The 21,322-nt window shown below is 41.8% G+C and overlaps 1 protein-coding gene across 4 annotated transcripts in view; it reads left to right on the top strand.

The window, feature by feature from the left end:
* Positions 1–275: 275 nt before the first annotated feature.
* TOP1 (DNA topoisomerase I) overlaps positions 276–21,322 on the top strand; it is a gene marked incomplete at its 3' end in the record, with an annotated part of 84,269 nt that continues 63,222 nt past the window's right edge. For 2 of the 4 annotated variants that reach the window (XM_079718704.1, XM_079718705.1), the window contains exons 1-2: positions 440–602; positions 933–957. In XM_079718704.1, the coding sequence (XP_079574830.1) occupies positions 570–602; positions 933–957 (58 nt within the window). In that variant the 5' untranslated portion in view covers positions 440–569. Of the gene's footprint in view, positions 603–932; positions 958–21,322 lie in introns of all 4 variants that reach the window. The other 2 variants (XM_079718702.1, XM_079718703.1) reach the window with 2 other exon arrangements.

The following is a 21,322-nucleotide window of genomic DNA, read 5'->3' on the forward strand; positions in this document are numbered from 1 at the left end:
CGTGGGCGGAGTCAGCTCCTTATGCAAATCACATCGGCGCGCGAGGGCTAGGGGCGGGGCTTGCGATGCAAAGCCGGGTCCACCTTTGGAAGCGCGAGGGGGCGGGTCCCGCAACCCTCGGCCTCCTTCCGGAGTCTCTGACGTCAGGGACGTCGCATTTAAAAGCGGCCGCGCAGGCGCAGTGAGCCGAAATGCGAACTTAGGCTGTTACACAACTGCTGGGGTCTGCTGTCGCCGCCAGCCCGGCAGCAGTCAGCCTCGCCGCCGCTGTCGCCGCCTCAGCCGTTCCGGGAGTCTCAGGCCCTCCCCGCCGCCGTTTACACGCGTCTCCGGGAGCCTCACGGAGCCCCCGTCCGCCCGAACAGGCCGGCCACGACCGTCTGCGTCTCCTCGGCGCCCCTCGCCGCCCGCCGCGCTCGCCGCCTCAGCCGTTCCGGGAGTCTCAGACCCGCCCCGCCGCCCTTTACCCGCGTCTCCGGGAGCCCCCGTCCGCCCGAACAGGCCGGCCGCGGCCGTCTGCGACTCCTCGGCGCCCTTCGCCTTCCGCCGCGCTCGCCGCTCCGGCCGACATGAGTGGGGACCATCTCCACAACGATTCCCAGGTACTGCCCTGCCCGGTCCGCCCGGGCCCACGGCCCCGCTCCGACCCTCCACGACCCCCGGCGCAGGCCCCGGCCTCGGCCCGGCCGCCGCTTTGACAGGCCGGAGCCCCCCGCCAGGGGTGGCCGGCCGGAGGAGATCGGCTCCCCGGGCCCCGGGCGGAAGGCGCCAAGTTACACTTTAGGGGGGTTGGCTGACCCTTCAGGCCGTTCCCGAGGCGCCCTCATCCCGGGGGGCGCAGGGTGGGCCCGGCCCCAGGCAGCGCGCGCTCGCCCGCCGCCCGCGGGGTGAATGTGCCTGTTGTTTCATAGTCCCTCCTTTTCTTTCCCCAGATCGAGGCGGATTTCCGATTGAATGGTAAGTGAGCCCCCTCCCCGACCCCGGTCCCCCCGGCCGCCGGCCCCGCGCCCGGCCCGAGCCGGGCAGAGGACAGACATGGCGTCCCAGAGACTAAGTCCCGGCTCCTCGCTCACCGGCCCCATTGTTCCCATCGGGCCGCCTCTGGACCCCCTTTCCGGGGATCCCAGCGCCCCCAGATCGCGGCCCTCCCAAGAGGGGGCAACGGAGACCCCGCGTCGCCCGCCGCCGGGCCTCTGGCAGCCTTTCCGGGCCCGGATTCCTCCCGGGAAAGTCGCCTTGTCGACAGTCGGGACTTAGTCTCTGCGCCATTTTCTTTTTCTCTCTCCTCTCCTTTCTGTGCCTATGTCTCTTTCTCTCCCTCCCTCGGCTCCTTCCTTGAGCTGCCCAGAAAAAGCTTTCTGCCGAGCAAAGCCACGTAAATCACAGACATCACCAAGGGGAAGGTTGGGAGCCTGAATTGTTACTGTTTTTTCCCAAAGAGAACTTTATTTGGGGTGTTATTCCCTCTTACTGCTTCTTGTTTGTTTCCTTTTCTGCTTCCAGAATGAAAGATACCCTTCGGAAACTGTTGATTTTTTTTTTTTTTTCCTCCCCTTCCCTGGTAAGATGTTTATGGTAGGAAATAGGGCTCTAAAGCTAAAGCCCTCCTTTGTGGAGTTCTTTATATTTTGAGATTGCTTTCCCCAAGTTGTGTTCTTTGCAAAGGTAGTGGTACCTGCCTTCAGAAAGTTTGCAAGTTCTCTGTTGGCCATCCATTGTAAATGTTGGGCTCAGGCATGTTGATTTTTTTTTTTTTAATTAAAGTATTACTGACTAGAACTTCAGTGGGGCTGAGGTGCCTAAGGCACTGGTTTTTTTTTAGAAATGCAGTTTAGTTGTCAGGAGGAAAGGTTACTGAGCATCTCATCTGGCCTGGTGTATTAGGCTTTTCTCATGGGCTGTGGGGTGGAAAAAAAGATTTTATTTATTGAAACAAAGATGACCAGCACCCACCCCTGCTTCCTGTTCATTCTTTTTCAGAAGCCTCTGTTTTTCAGGAATCGAGAGCTAACTTGCTTTTGCCTGACCTTTATGTTTTGTACCCTTTTCAGCCAAATCAAGGCATTTATTCTTTGAGTATTTCCACTTCAGTTACCGAGTGAAGATTGCCCCAATAGAAAGCTCACCCTTCGAGTTTTCAACAATCCTGTTGAAGGAGAAGGTACCCTCTGTAGTGTGCTGGGAATTCCCACTGATTCTGATGGTACATAATCCTGCTTAGTTGAGTTTGGGTTCTGGGAACCTATCCAATGGGAGAAGCTGATGACTAGGTTTTCTGATGTTGTAATCAGCAGTCCATCGTGTTAGCCTGCTCTACTGCGAGCAGCCTTATGTTCAGATTTTGAAGTAGGGCATCCAGCAAGAGATGGTACTCTGTGAGGAGAGAATCTGGTTAAAGTGTAGCATTTCTTGAGCACCTAATATATGCCAGGCACTGTGCTTAGTGCTAGAGCTGAACCTTTGGCCACAAAGTGCTGCTCTTGCCTTCAATCCAGTCTATCTGGGGGAGACATAATTAGTTAATTACAAGGTAGGTGCTGGGACAACTCTATATCCAAAATGCTTTGGGTGACTAGGGGATTTAATTTTGTCTGGGGGTGGGGAAATTTCTCAGGAGGTAGCTTCTGGGCTTGGTTGTGCAAGACTAGGTGCTGAGTATCAGGAGTTGGAGTATTTCTTAACTATGTTTAGTCAACCTATCAGGGTTTTAAAAGCGGGAAATGAGGCCCCTGCTGTTCAGAAAACCGCAGAGGGTAGATATGTTTCTTTGGGATGTGGGAGCACAGAAAGGATGTGGCAGGTGAGGATGTAAGAAGTCCTTTTAACCTCTCTTGGAGGAAGGTAGGATCTTAATACAGAATAAGTGTTCTTTTGACTCTCAGACTGGGCTGAGCAAGTAATGTATCTAGTAATGAAACAAAGTGTAGTCCTTTCTCCTCAGAAAGTTAACCTCCATGGTTCTCACCTAGGTTATACAAAGGAACTGTTGAATATGTGACTGATTGTAGGCTGGGTAGGTTATTGCTCTTTAGTGCCATTTTTGTAGAGGCTGAAGTAAACTGGCTTTAATGACTTTTAGAATGTGTTTTTTCACTTGTAATAGCAATAATTGCTGGTATTTATTGAATGTTTACTGTCTATCAGGCATGAATCTCAGTTCTTTCCATTGGATCATCTAGTTTAATTTAATCCTTGGAAGAACCCTTATGAGTTGGGTACTATTATCTCCATTTCCATAGATAAGGAAACTGAGCCTTAGGTATATTTACTAGCTTTCCCAAGGGCAGTGAGTTGGCACTACAAAGCTCACAAGCTTAGCTACTATGCTATATATGATTCTAGTATGAAGAAATTAAAAGCTGCCTCATCTCTACTTTCTTACAGAGCTGGAAAAGGCAAGAGGGAAAGATTTGATAGTTTGTTGTTTGCTTTTTATTTAAACCTGCTCCTTCAAGAGAAAAAGCACTTTAACTGCTTCCCCACCACACTGAGGGTCTGACAGTGGAGTATTATCTTTGTAAATATTGTCTAGAAGAAAGATGTAGTATTAGTAGCTGTTTGCTTGCTCTGTTAAGTAATACATTAGTAACTAGTGATTGATTTATGTAACTATGAAAGAGTTTTTAAAAGATAAAGATCAATTTTTAATTATGCTCAGACAAGTTATTATTGATCTTTGTATTAAGAGTTTGCTTAAGCATGATTTTAAGTGGACCTAACCCGTCTTACAGATGAACTGTGCCAATAACGTTAAAACAAAACTCCCTCATGTGCCTGCCCTCGTCCCCTAAGACCTAAAAGATTTTTTGCCTTTGGAGTTCATTCTTTACAATAGTTAAAACTGTTACTGTTCGTATAGAATTTAGAACATTCCGGATTATACTCATCTGCTGGGAAAAATCTGTTATTTGTGAAATGTATTTATATTTAAAGTATTGCTGGGAGTTTCAGGAGCAGAAACCATAATCTCTTATACCTAAGAGAAAAGGCTTCTTTTTCTAGGTGTTGGTAGCACTCATTGAAGTGGGGCTGAGTCATTAGCACAGTACTGTGCAGACTACTGAATTATCTGTAGTGTTGATAATGGTAACTATCAGGTTGGGGGTCAGTGGTCCTATTGCTGTTTCAAGAGCTTGATGTTCTTGCCCATCTCCTCTGAAGCAGTAGGGTTCTTTCCTCCCTGGCATGAGTAAAGTATAATGCTTGGTTTCATCAGCGATTATTCTCAGAAATGTTACATGGGCTCATTGTTTGGCATTATCTTGTGTTGATTCTAGTAGCTTAGTGGATTCAAACTGGATGATGGAATTAAATATAAATTGTTTCTGATGCTAACAGATAGTTATACTTCTGTGCTGTTGGGCACTGGTTGGGGTGGCAGGTGGGAAAGCTAATGATGTGGCTGTCTGAAAATTCCCATCACATTTTTAAAACCAAACTGATGGCACCTTCACATGAAATCTGGCATGTCTTCCTACTCCATCCAGAGACACTTAAGCTCTGGGCTCCAGTGTTGTCCTTCCTTCCACTGCAGCCAGATTTCTTGGGGGCACCTTTTCAGAATCAGTGAGCTGCTGTAGATGAAACGGAGTTGCTTGTCAACATGTGCTTTTTAGATTACTAGCATGTCAGAACTCACAAACAAATTTTAGATTCCGACGTTACCGGTAAAACAAGAAAATCAAGTAGTTACTAAATCAGAAATACCTCATGGTTTAAAAAGTGAAAACTGGATAATATTGCTTGCTATAATTAACTCATACTTGTCTTTGGTAAGTAGATAAAGTAAAATGGAAAATAGGAAGTCAGGGTCCGTTCCAAAATCTCATTTTAACCAATAGTAGCAAAAAAAGAATTGAGTCTGGCTTTTTTCCTTTAACATCAGCATAATAATGGGGAATTGTGAGAATTTGAAGAGAGATTCATTAGTTTGTTCTAGGTGAGTCAGTATCCATGTATACAAGTGCCAGGGATTCTTAACGTGTCTCAAAGCTTATATTCTAATATTAGGCTGTTGGGGGTTTTTGTTTGTTTTCGGCGTGTGTGGGGGCATGCAGAAAACATGGCTGACTTCTGAGCTTGTGAATATGTGTTGTATGTTAATCACAGTAACAGTTACCTGTTGCTGCCAATGGTATCAGACGTGATTCTGTTGTGCTTTCTGGGTGTATTTCATTTTAGGAACTTTCAGACATATTTCAGTTGTTCATGTTATTTCCTAGTAGTTGGGTATGAGTGCATACGTATGTTATTGGTCTTCAACAGCTTTTGCCATACTTACAGTGCAGAATACTGATTTTCTTCAAACCCGAAGTTATTTCTCCAGAAGTGTTTTGTGAGGGATTGCGTGTTTTCCATATGAAACTATGTTGAACTCCAATAAAGTTCTTGATTCACTGGGAAAAATGGATTCCAATGTAATTATTTACTTTTGAATGAGGCTATGGAAGTGCTTGAAATGAGTATTTGATGTGGGATCCTGAGTTAAAAAACTGTCTTGGAAGAAAGGTAAAATATGGTCCATTCATTGCATTTGGAGACGGAAGAGAGTCAGTTCACTAACTTTTCTGTATCCTGTGGTTAAGATTATCTGACTGCCCCTTAATTATTTTTGAATTCATTAACTTTGCGAAATGAGGGCATTTGGGCAAGCAGTTGAGAATTTGGCTTCTTAAGGTAAAAAGTTTGGGATGGGGGAAGTTCCCAACTGGCCCTTTAGAAGTGAATGAGATACTGTGTTTAAAGGAGGCTTTTAGATTGTGTTTAAACTTTTAGTAGTAATAGTTGGAACAAGTCTTTTCTGTTTCCATGCCTTGTAAATCTGAAGTTTGTGAAGCAGCTTTCCATCCCCATGGCTTCAAGCCAGTAGCTAAAGTAGGAAATGTAAAATAGAGGCCATCGGTATCGAAGAAGTAGCATTTGCCAACCTTTGCCCTTCCCCCACCACCTGCCTATCTAGGTGTGGGCAGTGTGTAGTATGCTCCGTGTTGATAGCATAGGGCCTGGGTACGCACAGGGGGATAAAGATGGGGGAGTGGTGATGGTGGGTGTAGCCTTGGCTTTATTAGGTGGGAAGAAACTTAGAGTGGAATATCTGTTAGATATTAATGGTATTTGGGGTAGTGTTGTAGGAAATGACTAATAGTTTGCTAAATGATTTTAGCAGCAGTAGATATTGTTTAAAATGATATTTATTCTGTATATTCAAGAAAGATTCTAAATATTTTTCAGACTGGGAGAGAAGTGACTCAAGTATATGTCTAGGGTATACAGATTGTAATATCATCAAGCTAGACCACCCATTGTCAAAGTTTGTATTGTGTCTTTATCTGTCATTTATGTCTCTAAGGTTTAGTTAAGAAAGAAACGGCAAGGGATATTGGCAACTTAAGTTGTAAATTTCTTTTTGGTTGGTACTCGTTTTTAATTTGTTGCCTTATATTTTTAGATCCACTCAGTTATCTCCCTGCCAGCTTTACCTTTCTGTACTGTTCTTGAGAATTTTTCTGAAATGTATAGTAAATATTTTTATTTACATCTCCCTTTTGCCCTCCCCATTAGGTTGGGTAGAGATGCGTGCATCTCTGCCAGTCTCTGTTAATTCCTCTCTGAGCCTTTGAAGTTAACTTTGTGTCTGTGGATTTAAGGAACTGAAGAACTCAGTTCATTAGCATTCCTGAGACACACCTAGATAAGCTTCAACAAAAGGTGTTAAAGCAGTCAGCATAATTGAGCACTTTAATTCGCTTGTCTTAGTTGTTGACGTTGCTGAGAACAAGTTTAATAGATCCCTGGGTATTATGACATTTTCCTGTATTTTAAGAACAAAAACACATCCGCCAACCCTTGGTCCAATATTCTTTGTATTTTTCTCAGCACAGCCTAGGAAAGATAGAGGGCAGGAACCTTCTTGGAGGAGATATCCTTGGCTATTTGGAGTTTACCAAAAAAAAAGTTGTAAGTTGAAGGTTATTCCTACACCAGAATACACTAGAAGTGTACTCATCGCCCCTTAGTAAAAGTCCAGATTTTAATCTTGCTCCCAGATACGAATGCCTAGATTTATAAAGTTTTGTAGGCAAAATACGGGTTGGGCAGAAGACTGATCTAGCAGATTTCAAGATCAGTGGATTAGGGAATCTCATTGGCTAAGACCCCCTTGCTTTACCCAGCTCCTATAAGGTAGCCCCTTTATTTCTTTGTAGTCAGCTATCTGAGCTCTTGCTTGGCAGCAGAAGGGGAAGTGGGAGGAAGGGAACTAATTTTGGGAGTTTGGTAGACAATATGTTTTTGTATTCATTAAATCTAATTGGGAGATTGGGATTGACATATATACACTAATATGTATAAAATGGATAACTAATAAGAACCTGCTGTATAAAAAAATAAATAAAATTTTAAAAATAAAAAAATAAATCTGAATTTAATGGGAATAGTACAGATTTGTGGGAAAACCTTCTCATCTCCCTCCCTTTTTTAAAATATCCTTTTTAAAAAATATTTTATTTATTTATTTATTTTTGGCTGCATTGGGTCTTCATTGCTGCACGCGGGCTTTCTCTAGTTGCGGCCAGCGGGGGCTACTGTTTGTTGCGGTGCGTTTGCTTCTCATTGCAGTGGCTTCTCTTGTTGCGGAGCATGGGCTCTAGGCCTGCGGGCTTCAGTAGTTGTGGCACATGGGCTCAGTAGTTGTGGTCATGGGCTCTAGAGCTCAGGCTCAGTAGTTGTGGCACGTGGGCTCAGTAGCTCCGCGGCATATGGGAACTTCCTGGACCTGGGCTTGAACCTGTGTCCCCTGCATTGGCAGGCAGATTCTTAACCATTGCGCCACCAGGGAAGTCCCTCTCATCTCCCCTTTTTGGTAGCACACTGCCTTAGTCCAGATTCCAGAAACCCCAGTCAGGTGGTAATTGGTAAGCTTCTAATACGATGTCACAGCCGGGACGTGCCTGGTAGTCCAGTGGTTAAGACTCCGTGCTTCCACTGCAGGGGGTGTGAGTTCGATCCCTGGTTGGGGAACTAAGATCCCATATGCCGTTCAGCGCAGCCAAAAAAAAAAAAAGATGTCACAGGCTGCCCTTAATTATATGCTCTTAGAGATAGCCTTAGACCCCTTATATCTTCAAGAGATGCTATGGTATTAAGGCTGGAACCAGATTGCTATTGAAGTAGGGGAATAAGTGATGAAGAGGGAGGCTCTGGGGAGATACAATGCTCTTGAGCAGCTGTGGTAAAATAGAAAGTTGGAGTAGAAATCAGAACAATCTAGATTAAGTCCCTGTTCTTACTATGAAACTTGCCCTGGCCGCTATACCTTGTTTTCTTTTTCTTTTTTTTCTTTTAATCTTTATTGGAGTATAATTGCTGTACAGTGTTGTGTTAGTTTCTGCTGTACAACCCTCTAGATCGTCAAAAAGCATCAAGCTGATCTCCCTGTGCTATGCAGCAGCTTCCCACTAGCCATCCATTTTACATCTGGTAGTGTATATATGTCAGTGCTACTCTCTCACTTCATCCCAGCTTCCCCCCCGCCCCCCCCCCGCCCGTGTCCTCAAGTCCATTCTCTGCGTCTTTATTCCTGCCCTGCCACTAGGTTCATCAGTACCGTTTTTTTAGATTGTATATGTGTGCGTTAGCATACGTATACCTTGTTTTCTCATCTGTAAACAAGGATGATATTTCTGTGCTTCACAAGCTATTGAGATTTAAATGAGTATATGAAGGTGTCTCTCTACCCACATTTTAAAATTTAAACTTTGATCAGACAGCTTCTGCTCTGAGATGGATCTTTATCTTACATGTTAGGTTTGAAGTAGTGAGTTGGTGGCTCTTTCCTTCCCTCACTGGTATTCTCTGTTAACATTTTAAATCTTCCTGACATTTACACAGTGAAGAGTAACACATAACTAGAGTTGGTAGATAGAGTCTTTACCTAACTGAACTGCATAGCCTACGTGGCTCTCTTCTGACTATTAAGCAATCACCGTAAAATAAAAGATGGTGTTTCTATATCTAGGTTTGGGCTAAGTAGGAGCCAAATGTATACCTGGTTCTTACTTTTCTAAGAATAAGTCTAAGGCAAGATGGTTACTGCTGAAAGAACTTCTTCCAGCAATAAAGGTGGGCTTAGAAATGAAGGAAGTGTATTGATGTGGGTAATTTCTCAACCTTTTAATAGAATTATGGGTTTTCTATTAAAGTCACCCAGAGCTTATACGTCATTTATACCTCAATTAAAAAAAAAAAGATAACCAGGGATTTATCTTTTAGATACATTTAATCAGTGAAATGCCTAGTTCATTATTTGTGGGGTTTTTTTTTTTTAAACCACAGAACTCAGTAGGTCTTCCATCATCATGGTTCTTCAAAGGGTACTCTTTTACTGCCTGCCACCCAATATATATATATATAATATATATATATATATAATATATATATATAATTTTTTTTTTTCCTGCATCAGGTCTTCGTTGCTGCGCGCAGACTTTCTCTAGTTGCAGCGAGTGGGGGGCAACTCTTCCTTGCAGTGCGCGGGTTTCTCACTGCGGTGGCTTCTCTTGTCGTGGAGCATGGGCTCTAGGCGCATGGGCTTCAGTAGTTGTGGCACACGGGCTCAGTAGTTGTGGCTCGCAGGCTCTAGAGCACAGGCTCAGTAGTTGTGGCACACGGCTTAGTTGCTCTGTGGCATGTGGGGGGATCTTCCCGGACCAGGGCTCGAACCCGTGTCCCCTGCATCGGCAGGCAGGCAGATTCTTAACCACTGTGCCACCAGGGAAGTCCCCACCTCAATATTTTTAAACTGAGAAGACTCAAAGCACCTGAGAGTTACTTTTATTTTTCATTTATTCAGATGGTTGCTTAATGTGACCAGCTCAACTTGCTGTGAAATAGTAATTCTTGGGAATAAGTGCCCTAGATAATAAAGCTTAGTTTTGAGAACTTAAGTAGCAAACTCCATGTTAACAATTGTGCATGAGTATAGGCATTTGGGGGATTCCATGGAAAAAAATTTTAGTAATGGCTCATAAGTCTAGGTAATGCTGATTATTGAATTGCCTTGAATTTTTAATTTGGAAGTACTACTTAAGATAAACCGAAGTTAGTTAGGGATATGTTCACTAATGTACATTAAATTTAGCCAAATGGATCTTAGTAGGGATCTTATACCATGGATCAAAAGGATTATCAGAGTAGCATCACAACAGGAACAGACTTCAAAATTAATATTCAATTAAAGGTAGTCCAGAGAAAATAATTTTGTAGGATCAAAATTACAGCACAGGGTCTAATTTTAAAGAGTCTCAGAGATGAAGTCTTGAAAAGATAAACATCTCAGGAACAAATGGTTCTTAAAGTACCTAGGAAAAAAAACAGTGAGAAAGTGAATATTAATACTGCATGGCTCTATTGCCCTCCGTATGTTAGAGTGTCAGAAATAGGATTGGGTTTAAAAGTCTTCAGAGCTTGGACCTCTTTCTCATATCATTTTTCTCTGATTAAGAATGTGAATAGCCTTGGGTGGGGAGGGGATCCACGTGTCTCCCCCCACCCACCGCCAAATCAGGCAACCATAATATAGTGGAAAGGATATTTCAATTTGAACTCTTGCGCTTCTGCTCAATGGCGAGGTCTTTGAACAAGTTAATCTCTGAGTCTTAGTCCTTTGCATCTAAACTAGGTCTAATACTGAGGATTAAATAGCATGTGAGGATCACTTTCTTTCTTTCTTTCTTTCAATTTATTTATTTATTCATTTATTTTTTGCTGAGTTGGGTCTTTGTTGCTGTGCACGGGCTTTCTCTAGTTGCAGTGAGTGGGGGCTACTCTTTGTTGCGGTGCGTGGGCTTCTCATGGCAGTGGCTTCTTGTTGTGGAGCACGGGATGTAGGCTCATGGGCTTCAGTAGTTGTGGCTCACGGGCTTTAAAGTGCAGGCTCAGTAGCTGTGGCACACGGGCTTAGTTGCTCTGTGGCATGTGGGATCTTCCCGGACCAGGGCTCAAACCCGTGTCCCCTGCCTTGGCTGGCAGATTTTTAACCACTGCGCCACCAGGGAAGTCCCGAGGATTACTTTAGTAAAGGTGAAAACTTAGAACAAAATTTTGAGTTCCTTGCCAGTCCTTAAATTAAAAAAAAAAAAAAAAAAAATCACCCAAGCACCTTTTCAGAGATTGCTTCATTAGTCTTCTGTACAAAGGGAACGTCTTCAATTTCTTTAAATTTGGGTATTGTGAGATTTTACTCCAGGGGAGGAGGGTCACTAGGGAGCTTTGAACATGATACTGTTGCTGTGAATCTGAGATGGGCGGGCTCAGGAGGGTGCTGACTCGCCTTTACTTTGTGTCTGTGTACAAACCACTTTGTTTCTCATACCGCTTTGCCCTTGGGATGGTGCAGTATTTAAGAGATCTACTTAGGAAGCTAAAACATTCATGTTTAATTGCAAATGGAAACTTTAAGTTGCCATGTTCATTTATTTAAACATTCACAAAGTAAATACCTGTAGTGACTGGATACAGATGAACAATACAAACCCATAGGGCTCTCAGAAGGAACACTTTGAGGTTAGTAAGTTGCAGGTCTGTATTTTTACTTCCTCTGTTGAGATTCCATGTGTTTTCATCAGTGCAAAGGCTCCTGTCGTACCAGGTTAAGTGGGAACGGAAGGTACTTTCTGGCAGCTAATGCTTCACTATCAGTGAAAAAGAGTGATGTCTCCATTTATTTCCAATCCTAGGAGATTTTTTTTCTCTCCTTGGAAAGAATTGGAAAACCTAGGACCTTAGATTTCCAAAGATGTCCAAACTCATAACTGTTCTAGAAAAAAAAATTTAGGATACCTATAAGCTCATTAAAACTTTTTCACCTGGAATAGCAGAATAAAAGTTTAGTTTTAAGCTCTGTGTATTTTCCATTATCTTTTTGTATCAGATACCTGTTTTGCATGAATTTTAGGAAATTAGTTTTCAGGTTTCCCCAAACAGGTACATTTGTCAGGGTGACTAGAAACGTTCACATGCTATGCAAGAGATTCATATGACAGTAGCTAATCAAGTATTTGTTTGAAATAGTTTAAATCCTTGAATGCATTGCCTAAAATAAAAGCTGTGAAATCACCATCTTATTAAATTTGAAGAACTGAAATCTTAGAGGTTAGACTCAGGACTTAAAGTCCTGGGAAACTAATTTTATGAAACATTTCAAATATATTACTTATTGTTACTCCTTCCTAATCCATGAAGTGTCTTGATACGGGCAATACATGAAAGCTGTTAAACTCCTCAGAGGAAGGTTCAGAGTACATAGTAGTGTTAAGTATAGTGATTTGAACACTAGAAAACTGATTGAGACTAAACGTTAGCTTTACTCTGCCTTATTCTTACAATCAGTGTGTTTTCGCAGGAGTAGGTGCAATGAGAGTAGTTCTTGCTATTTAACATCGAAAATTTCACGGTTCTAGTTAACCAGGAAAGAACAAAAATGGGGAGGAGGAATATAAATTGGCTAGCCTTTGTAACTGCTGGCTTGTTACAGTTGACTTCCAAACTGAAAGCTCTCCAAGGCCACACAGCCCAGCTCTGAAAAGTCTCCCAGTTAGCTCCCTTAGCATACAGAAGTCCACGACAGACGGGGTGGGCTCAGTGGAGATTCAGCTGATGGTGGTTTGACCATAATTAATTACTCTTTCCACTTAAAAATCAAATCACCTTCTTCCTCCCTTGAGAGCAGTGTAATATAAAAATCGCACTTCCACAGACGTTTATAATCTTTTTACAGATGTTAGCACCCTCCTAATCTCAGAATGTCAGGAAAGTGGTCTGAGCAGAAATGTACTTGTTTTCTCTTCGGGGAAACAGATTCTAGTTGGGTAAACAAGCTAAAAATTTTCCCTCAATAGTCCTGAAAATGTTATAGAACTTATTTAGGACTGGAGCTAACTTCTAGAATTTAGATGTCAGGTAGTGTTTGTGTTAAGCTCAAATTTTTAGGGGAAGAGTTTAAAGTTATAGTACAATATGATGAAATATGTCTATAAGTGACTGAAAACAGTGAAAGTGTTTGCATAAATAAGACGAGCGGACTATCAAACAGAATTCATCCTGATTGCACACGTGTAAATATGCATGCCAGTAGGTGCTGTTGTACAAAAGTGAAGATAATTTTGCTCAGTACATTTACTGAAAACTTGATTTTTTTTTTTTTAAAGGCCTTCTGCAGCAACCCTGTTTCCCAGAAATAAAGTTCAGTGTGTGTTCTTCTCCCAGAAGTGTATGATCGTGTTTTGTTCTGTTAAAATATTCCTTTTTACCCTGGAATGCCTCCTTAGTGTTTAGAATTTGGTACAGTTTAGATAAGTATATCATCTCCATTTTCCTATCTATTTTTAGGAAGGCATTAAGTATTGTAAACTCCTTGAGAGTTAGAAACATCTCAGAGCCTGTTTCAATATTGAAGGCATAGTCTTAGATACTCAGTTTCCTTTCCAGTGAAATCTGTCTGCAATCAACACTTAACCCCAAGCCAGAAGTAGCCACTTTTCTCTGGCTTTCACTGAGCCTTTGTTGTCCTCTTCCAATTTTTCATTCTGGGCTTTAGAAATTTATGTGGTTGGCTTATTACTTACTAGGAAGTGGGCAAGAGCACTATCTCATCTTATATGGTCAATACAGATACTTTTAACAAATGTTTAGTTGTGAAATGGGATCCTCCCTCTCTCCTAGCTCACCAACTGGTTGAAAATCAAGTTAGGAACATTGAGAGTTTTACACTAAGTTTTCAGTTCTTAAGCTAATTTGCATAAGAATTACCTGGGAGTACTTGGTAAAAATACATATTCCTAGTCCTATGCCTTGAAGTTGATTCTGTTGTGGAGCTATTAAGAAATCTGCATTTTTTTGTTTTGTTTTGTTTTTGTTTTTGGCGATATGTGGGCCTCTCACTGTTGTGGCCTCTCCCATTGCGGAGCACAGGCTCCGGACGCACAGGCTAAGCAGCCATGGCTCACGGGCCCAGCCGCTCCACAGCATGTGGGATCCTCCCGGACCGGGGCACGAACCCGTGTCCCCTGCATCGGCAGGCGGACTTCCAACCACTGCGCCACCAGGGAAGCCCAAGAAATCTGCATTTTAAATATATCTTTAACAATTCAAAATGATTCTAATACAGGTGACCCATAAGTCACCTTTGGAGAAACTGATCTATCTGAACTATTTTATTTGGCTAAGATCTGTTTTGTTTTATTTGATTAAGGTACTCCATTGGTTTAGTTATTAAATTTACAGAATTTTTAAAAAGGCACCAGAACAGTGTTTTCCATATGTTTATAAATGCTTATTACTTATCCCACTCTACCTTTCAACGAGCATTTAGATAAATAGCAGAGATAGTTAACTGCCTTTGCAGCTGTTTAACTATGTGTCTCATCAGAATCCTAATCTTTTCTCCTACTTCCATGTTTAACTAGCCATTATTTGATCCTGATGTCATCTTTTAAGATTGGTTGACTAAGCGGAGCACGAAGAGTGAGAGGCAGTTTTCATGCTAGTGTTCCTAGGATGTTGAAGGCAGGGCTTGAGGACGTGAAGTGGAGAGTAGTTTAGTGGAATGCTGTGGATCTAACCTGTGGAGGGCACTATCTTTAGGTTAAACTAGGGGTCTTTAGTTACTGATGGCACTGATTGAAATGGGAGGATTTGAATAGAGCAGTGGTTCTTAAAGTGTGGTTTCTTGATCAGCAGCATCAGCATGGCCTGAGAACTTGTTGGGGGAAATGCAAATTCTTGGCCCTCGTGCAAACCTACTGGCTCAAGCTCTGGGAGTGGGGGCTCACCGTCTAGGTTTTACCAAGTCAGCCAGGTGATTGATACACATTGAGGTTTCAGAACCAGTGGAATAGAGTAAGATTTGAAGTTCACCTTCTCCTATTGCGCCTCTCACATTTTTAGGAGGAATGAAAGACAGTTGATGAAGTCCACGTGCTCACCAGTGAAACATAGGCTTTGGAGTTAGATAAACTTGGGTTCAACTCTCGGTAGTTGAGTGACCTTGAGCAGATTATGACTCTGATTCACATGAAGCCTATAACTAGTTTTGTAGTAATTCAACCTCTTAAACAATGTTCCTTGTTTTTTTCACAAGGCCCATGTCTGGGCCTCAATACTTGTTTGATACTTACACTTCCTTATAGTTAGGAATTCGGAGTAATTCAAAATGGGAGCAAAAAAAAAGGAGCCAATTACATGATTAGCACCAGAAAAGCTTCTAAAGAGCATATATATATTCAGGCTTACACTTTCTGTAGCTAGTTACCCAGAGAATGACCTGTGCATTTCAAGCACAGTCAGTAGTGATATTCTAGACAAAAAAGGCCCGTTGGCTGAATTAGTAATAGGATGCATGAAGCAACGCATCAACACACTTGATACCTTTATGGCCAGACAAGGTGTGGACTTGGGGCCATTTGAGGCCCATGCCCGTTGGAAATGGGCAGCTTAGGCTGAGCTGGTGGGTTCCTATGCAGCATAGTCAGGAGGTTTGTAGTCACTCTCACTACTTCCCAGGCATTGAGGGCCCACTTAATAGAAGCAAAGGAAGGCAAGCCTGCAGGAATGAGCCTGTCCTAATTGAGCTGGCCTGAGAAGGTACACTTTCAGATTAGACAAGTCCTTTTTCTCTTTTAAGTTCTGCCTCCTAGGAAAGGAGAAGCATTTTCAGTACGGGGATGTCCTTGTGAAAACATTACTCACTACAGAAGAGTATGTAAAATGCAAATAACCCTCCTAAGGATCTTGTGCTGGTTAATTACTTTCAGAGGCAAAAGTAAAAAATTCCAACTTTGTCTTGCATTTAGAGAACAAAGATGAGTTAGTAAAATGGGACTTCCTTGCCATACTCCTGAAGCTTAAAATAATTGCTCTATCTGATTTAACTTATACCTTAGTGGACTAATACCTTAGTTGAAATGTTCTCTGGGCAGCACTCATTGAGTCTCTGATTCCCCTGGAACTCTGCAGAAATGGCCTGCTTTTGAGATGGCAAACTTTGGCTGACCTTAAGGAACTACACAGCATAGTGTCTTGCTGTGTAGGGAAAAGGCCCCTGACTGGGCTCCAGCAGAGGAGTCGCTGGTGGAGTGGAGAGTGCTAGGCAAGGCATCAGGACACAGGAAGTCTCAATCATGGTTTTGTCAGCACTGTCCAGTGGAATTTTCTGTCATGATGGAAATTGTTCTTGATCTATGCTATTCCACATGGTAGCTGCTGGCCATATGAGACTGTTGAGCCTTTGAAATGTGGCTAGTGTGGCCAAAGAACTTAATTTTCAAGTTTTATTTTTTTTTAATTTAGAGTAGCTACATGTGGCTAGTGGCTTCATATTGGACAGCACAGCTCTAGGTAAAATTTAGATAAGAGCAAAGAGATTTGGGTTTAGATTTTACTTGGAATATGGGAGGTTGGGGCTCTTGGAACTTCACAATCCAAAACAAGTATGAATTTGTGTTATGAGTTTGAATAACAAACTTCCTTCTGTATGTCTACATTGCCTTATCCTGGGTGACCTGCTAAGAGGATTCATGACTGGTAAGTAAAGCTGAGTTTACCAAAGCAATTGGAAAGCTCAGACAGTTTTCCATGTTACTTGACCCTTTTAGTGCTACACAAAGGTGAACATTTAAGGTACCTGTGGATTGAATAAATTTTCATTTTATCTCAGCAACCCTGTGAGATAGGTCATGTCTGTTTTGTAGTTGACAAAAAGAGATTAACTTATGTTTACATATAATACCTTTATGGATCACTGTCCTTTAAAATGGTTGGTTTTAGCTCACAACTTAATTTGAAATTGCAAGTTTTTAATATGTTGCTATAACAAGAAGTTAATTCATATTTGTTCCATTGTAGTCAGTAATAAGTAAATGTCTGACTATAAGTGGTAGAGAATCTAAGATTGTCCAGGCAAGCAAATAACACCCAAGATTTTAACTCACCTAAGGTGCTGCTTATATAGTAAAAGCAGATCAGAACTCAACTTCTCGACCCCATTTGGGATCTTCCTGTCATTTGCATGCTCACAGTGACCACAGTGAGTGAGTGTTGACTTACTCATAAGTAATCTAGTCCACCATTAGCCAGACAATCTTAGTCTGGTGGAACAAAGTGGGCTTTTATAGCCTTGACCACTGGAGCATAGTGAACGTATGAGGTCTTAGAAAATAACTTGAGTAAATTGCTTAAAGACCAGGAACAGATTCAGTTTCCTTCAGCTTTAGCTTCAAATTATGATCTGTTTTTTTGGGGGGGTGGGAAGACAAAATGGAATTGGCATAAAATAAGTAGCTGAATTTTGAACATTTATTATCTCCACTTTACTTTTGAAGAAACTGAGGCTCAAGGCTATATAGTTAGTAGTAAGCCACACAGCTGGGAGGCTAATCGAAGCCTGTCTGATGCCACAGCTTGAGTTCTTAAATGTGACACAAAACAAGGTAAAGGGGAGCCTGGGTGACTCAGTTGCCTCCTGGGAATACTGGGTTGTAGTGGAGTGACCTGTGTGGTATCAGACCAAGGACTTGCATTTCTTAGAGCACTTGCCTTCATTTACAGTGGATCCTTATCAGACTAACATCATTGACTAGAAGGCTCTGTTACAGTTTAATGTGTAATTCTTTCCTTATTAAGGAAGGCTTGCCGGCTTGTGCAGCAGAGACCCCTGGATAATTTATTTTTTAGCAGTTCACATTGTGCTTGGAGCCAGTTACTCCAAAAATCAGTAAAACCTCTGTTTATCTGAGTACTCAAGAAAAAGGATCTTTTTGTTAACCAGGGATTTACTAGACCCCGCCCCCCAACCCCCTTATTTTAGAAGGATCTCTGAAGTCTGCTTATATACTAAGGAGTTTCATTGGAGGTGGTTAGGAGTGTGAACAAGTGTGATGTTGTTACCACTTCAAGGGGGATAAATAACAAATTTAACTAGCTTGCTGCTTAAGAAGCAGAATTAGTAGTGGGCTCAGCCTTGGCCTCCCCTTCAGAGTTCTCATTCATGTGACTGACTGGCTAGTTTTGTAGAGCAAGTAGATTTTAACCACTTTTAAATCAAGTATGGCCATTCATGGGCTGTTTGAAAGGAGGAGAGAAGAGGGAACCAGGCTGAGCATGGATATCATTTAGGGGAAAGCCTTAGGTAAAGCAAGGAGGATATTCTTCATTTACACACCGAGCTTCAGAATGGCACCGCTCTCTCTACGGGGGCATTGGGGATAGTTTCTAGTCACTATTAAGTAATTGCAGAGTTCTGCAAACTGTGCCTTCTTTTGTATGGCCCATGGTGTTTATATTTTTTTACTGGTTGGGGAAAAAATTATTAAATACACCTGAAACTAATATAATGTTATGTCAGTTATACTTCAATTTAAAAAAAGAATATTATTTCATGACACAGGAAGATTATATGAAATGCAAATTCCAGTGTCCATAAATAAAATTTTATTGGAATGCAGCCATGCTCATTCATTTACATCTAATCTGTGGCTGCTTTTGTGCTACAGTGGCAGAGTTGAGTATCTGCAACAGAGACTGAATGGGCCACAAAGCCTAAAATGATTTATTACCTGTCCCCTTAGAGAAAAATTTTGCTGAACCCTGGCTTGGTGAGTAGTGCCAGACGCTTACCTTGCTGATTCACACTCGTATGTATCACAGGAAGCTCACGGGACTCTTTTCATAAAACTTGGTAGCCTCTGGCTTCCAGAGGAATCTGTATAAGCCAAGTGTCAAAAGTTTACTGTGAGCTTGCAGCTTCATTAAGTCTTATTCTGTCTTTTTTCTAGTCATTCATCTTCTCAACTGAGTCCCAGTGGCAGGACTCAAGTTACCTCTGCCTCTAAGCACGTCTGTGCCCGATGTCCAAACAACAAAAGAAAATTTCTATTCTAAAGCACCTGACTACCCTACTCCTTATCTAAGGTGGGGTAGCTGTGTCACCCCTAATGTAGCTCTTCCTTCTTCCTTTCAAATAGGGGCTGGGAAAGTAGCAGGTGTGAAAACCTCTTTCTTCCTCAATTGTAGAGCCTCAATATTCTCAGCTGTAAATTAAAAAAAAAAAAAATCCCCAGGGACTGACTCAGCACCCTGTGCCTGCCTTTTAAAGGAACAGAGAGACCCAATTGAAGTAGAAACTGAAAATAAAATCGGTAGCATGTCCATTATTGTAGGTGGCTGGTATTTGGTATTAATCACTGCTCAAAGGACCAAGACATGACAGAGCAGGGTTTTTCAAAATATGATGATAGATTATAGTCACCTGGAGAGCTTGTGTTAAAATACACATATCTGAGGATGATCTTATTCCCAGTTCTCATACGTAGGAAAGTTTGAGAACCACTGCTCTTAAGCATTTAGATTTTTCCTTTTTATCCTAATTAGTTTGAACTAAAACAATTTTTAAAGATCATAGAATTCTTGGGACTGTAAGTGTAAGAGATCAGTAGAGGTCATTTTACAGATTAGAAACCTTGAGACCAGAGTAGAGAAATAAATTACCTAGGACCCCGTCATGACATTGCATGGTTTTTTATTTTTAATGTAATCAGTTGGTCCCTGGGAATGAGAGCCAGAGGAAGAGAGGAAGATGAACTTGAATTTAAGGAGCATATGGAAGGAGTAGGATGGGAGAGAAGGTTATAAAACAAGTGAAAATGGGGTACATAGACAGGAAGGGACTGAAAAGACAGATTAAGGTAATTGTAGTGTTGTAAAAGCATAAAAGGAGTCCAATTTAAATGAGGAAGTGGACTGGAAGAGAAAACATCCTATGACCATTTAACCCTTTTTTGTATGAGATTGAGGCCTAAAGCAAACCAGTTAGTTGGCTGCTTCATGTTGTGTCTTTTCCAAGGCAAGGACATGGAACAACATCTGGCCACTAATCTTACAGAATTGCTGATGTTTAAGAACCAAGATAGGTCCACTTAGGTGTTTTTAAGTCAGTTTGTGGCATTTCTTCTAAGCATATAGACACTTGGGAAGATGTTGTGATTGGTTTTAGAATTTGAGATTGTGTTGCAGAGCTGGTAAAAACAAAATGGAAAATGCTAGACTGCTATCTTTGAGCAACTCTTAGTCTTTTAATGCATTGTACTACTAAGTTTCTGATGATGAAATTTTACCAAGTATTGAACATTGAGGAGAAAAACTTAAGTACTTTGCAAAATATTTGGCAACCTTCATCTGATTGTTTGGCCCTTTCTTTGACTTGGCGTCTGTCACTTCTTATGAAGGTATCTTCCAGCTGCAGTATTGAAGTCTGGTTCTGGAACTTCATGGGGCCAAGTCCAGGGAAACTTGGGAGACCCTTATGGAGACCCTTTTTTCCCCCGCCCTTTCCAAAGTTACTCATTTAACAGCTGCTGGGTTGGGGTGATTATGATGCTTATTATGGGACTTCATGAGACCAGAGACTTGGTACTGTTTTGCCACACCTAGAACAACGCCTGACACAGAGTTGGTACTCAGTAAATATTTGAATGAATGAATATTGTGAACCCCAGCTTCTTTAAGGAGAGAAGAAGAAATACTTTCATTTGCATTTTCTCCCTGGAGTTTTTTGTCTTATTAGCTTGAGAGTACTAGGTCCCTAATGAGGAAACCCCATTAGTTTCAATAATGAACAAGTCAGTTCATGACAGAAGGTCTCGTTTATATACAATACACACTTGGGGAGAAAAAAATGTTAATTTGGACTTTAAAAATTGGAAATGTTACTAGTGTTTAGAGCTGAATCCTCCCAACATTTTTCTTTTAAATTCCGGAGCTCTTTGAACTTTTAGCCATAACAGCCTCTGTCTTGCATACTTTGAAAGGCTATTAACTATGCACTGGAATTTTGGAAATGTCAGTGAGAATCACTGTAAAACAGTGATAAGGACTCTTCCATGGGCTGCAAATTGAAATCAGCCACCCATTAAGATGGATCACAGACTGAATTTCCTGGATTGAAACTAGATCAACATTGGTAAAGTCTGAATTTAGACAGCTGTGTGGGGAGAGAAGGAAGGGTAGAGTTCTCTCACCCCCTCAACCCATCCCCCTTTCAGTGACAGGCTCTCAGTCTTCGTGACTGCTTTTAGTTTGGCATTAAGTTCCTGAGGAGATTCTTGCACACCCCTGATACTGACTACACTCCGGATGCCAGTCTTTATCATTGAGACCAGCTTGTCATCTGTCCTAGACAAAAACAGTCTCAAAGTGTTAGAACGTACTGGATGTAGAGTGTTAAGTAGAAATGGGGATTTTGTTAAAACTCCAGCTTCTGGGGATGTGGTAT

Source organism: Hyperoodon ampullatus (genome assembly GCF_949752795.1).
Source record: "Hyperoodon ampullatus genome assembly, chromosome: 14".
In the NCBI taxonomy this organism is placed as follows: domain Eukaryota; kingdom Metazoa; phylum Chordata; class Mammalia; order Artiodactyla; family Ziphiidae; genus Hyperoodon; species Hyperoodon ampullatus.